Source organism: Suricata suricatta, chromosome 7, assembly GCF_006229205.1.
Source record: "Suricata suricatta isolate VVHF042 chromosome 7, meerkat_22Aug2017_6uvM2_HiC, whole genome shotgun sequence".
Lineage (NCBI taxonomy): Eukaryota > Metazoa > Chordata > Mammalia > Carnivora > Herpestidae > Suricata > Suricata suricatta.
Genome location: NC_043706.1, coordinates 40432455 through 40433973, shown reverse-complemented (window position 1 = coordinate 40433973; position 1519 = coordinate 40432455). Strand labels below are relative to the sequence as shown.

Sequence of the window (1519 nt, the reverse complement as noted above, 5' to 3'; positions counted from 1 at the left end):
GGGACGCGAGCGGGAACGGGCGGGGGCGCCTCGGCGCAGGTGGCCCGGCGGAGACCGAGGGTCCCCTCGGCAACCCACCCCGAAACTTTTCTCAAACTCGTGGCGAGGGCCGAAGAGATCGAGCGGCAGTGACAGCAAGCCCCCTCTCTCGCCCGCGCCCTGCCCCCTCCGTGCTCTCAACCCTCCCTCGGTCCAAGGTCTGGGCAACCCCCCTGCCCACTGGGCTCCGGGTCCCACCCCCGCCGCCCGGACTTCCAGTTCGTCGGGGACCAGAGGCCAGGAGCAAACTTCAGCCGCCGGCCGCAGCGCAAGCCCAGCCCCCTCGGCCTCCTCCTCTGGCTCCCGCCCTCCGCTGGTCGGCCCAGATCGTACGTGCGGTGACTCTGGTGGGTGGGCAGGGCCCGCGTGGGCGGTGAGATTCTATCCTGGTGCCCTCCCACCTAGCGCGCGCCCCCTCCCCCTACACGTATGAGGATTAAGGGGGAAGCTGCGCGCCGGGTGCCCAAGGACCCTCGTGGGGTACGGAGCCCCCACGCGCGCGCTCGCACGCACGTCCCCAGCCGGGAGAGGCGCTTGAAGCGGCCCGCGACGCCTGGTGGGCACTGCCGCTTACCTTGGCATGGTGGAGGTAGAGCAGCAAGGCAAAGGTCCAATGCACCCAAGAGAGCAGAAAGTTCATGGTTTCGAAGGCCCGGCCGGGGCCGGCGCGGCTCGCGCTCCCTCTCCGGCTCGGGCTGCGGGGCAGCTCGCTCTCCTCGGCGCCTAGGCGGGCTCCTCTTCCTCCCGGAACCAAGGCCCGGGCCAGGGCCTGGGTCGCGCGCGCGGCTGGGGCACTGTCTGCGCACACAGCCGCCTCACCCGTCCATGAGCCCGGCTTCCGAGCTCCGAGTCGCCACCGCGGCCCCCTCTCCTCTTCCTTCTCTTCTTCCTCCTCCCCCTCTTCCGACTGCGGCTCCGCCCGGCCCGGGCTAGCACTTCTCCCGGTTCCGCTCGGCTCGGCTGCCCCGGCGCGGACCACGGCTCCTCCGGAGCGAGAACAACCCAGAAGTTGGACGAAAAGTTTCACTGCAATGCCGCGAGCCCCGACCCCCTCCACCCCGCCTCCAGGCGCGGGCTCCGGCTCTTGCCCGCGGCTCGCCGCCGCGTCCACCCTCGGCCGCGGGCCGGGGAGGAGGTGGGCGCTGGGGCGGGGGGCGGTGTCTGTCTGTCTGTCCGTCAGCGCTGCTGGTCCGATGCAAGATCCCGAGGGGGAGGGCTCACGCCGCGCTCTGGCGGTCACCCCCAAAAGCAGGTCACTCACTTTGCCCCTGTCCCTGTCGTTGCTCGCTCGCCTGCGCGCGCTCTCTGACCCCGTCTCTCTCTCTCTTCCTCGACTTCTCTGGAGCTCTTGCTACCTCTTTCTTCTCTCTGCTGGTTTCCAAAATCCGAAGTGATTTGGGGAAGTAAAGGAGCAATCTCCCCAAACGGTCGGCCCGATTTAAGCGGGGAATGGGAAGCAAAAATAAATTAAAACGGGGGG

The 1519-nt window shown here is 69.2% G+C and overlaps 1 protein-coding gene across 1 annotated transcript in view; it reads right to left on the bottom strand.

The window, feature by feature from the left end:
• VEGFA (vascular endothelial growth factor A) overlaps positions 1-1519 on the bottom strand; it is an 18326-nt gene that overhangs the window by 14393 nt on the left and 2414 nt on the right. Inside the window, exon 3 of the mRNA XM_029943170.1 lies at positions 614-1390. Within this exon, the coding sequence (XP_029799030.1) occupies positions 614-1390 (777 nt within the window). The remainder of the gene's footprint in view (positions 1-613; positions 1391-1519) is intronic.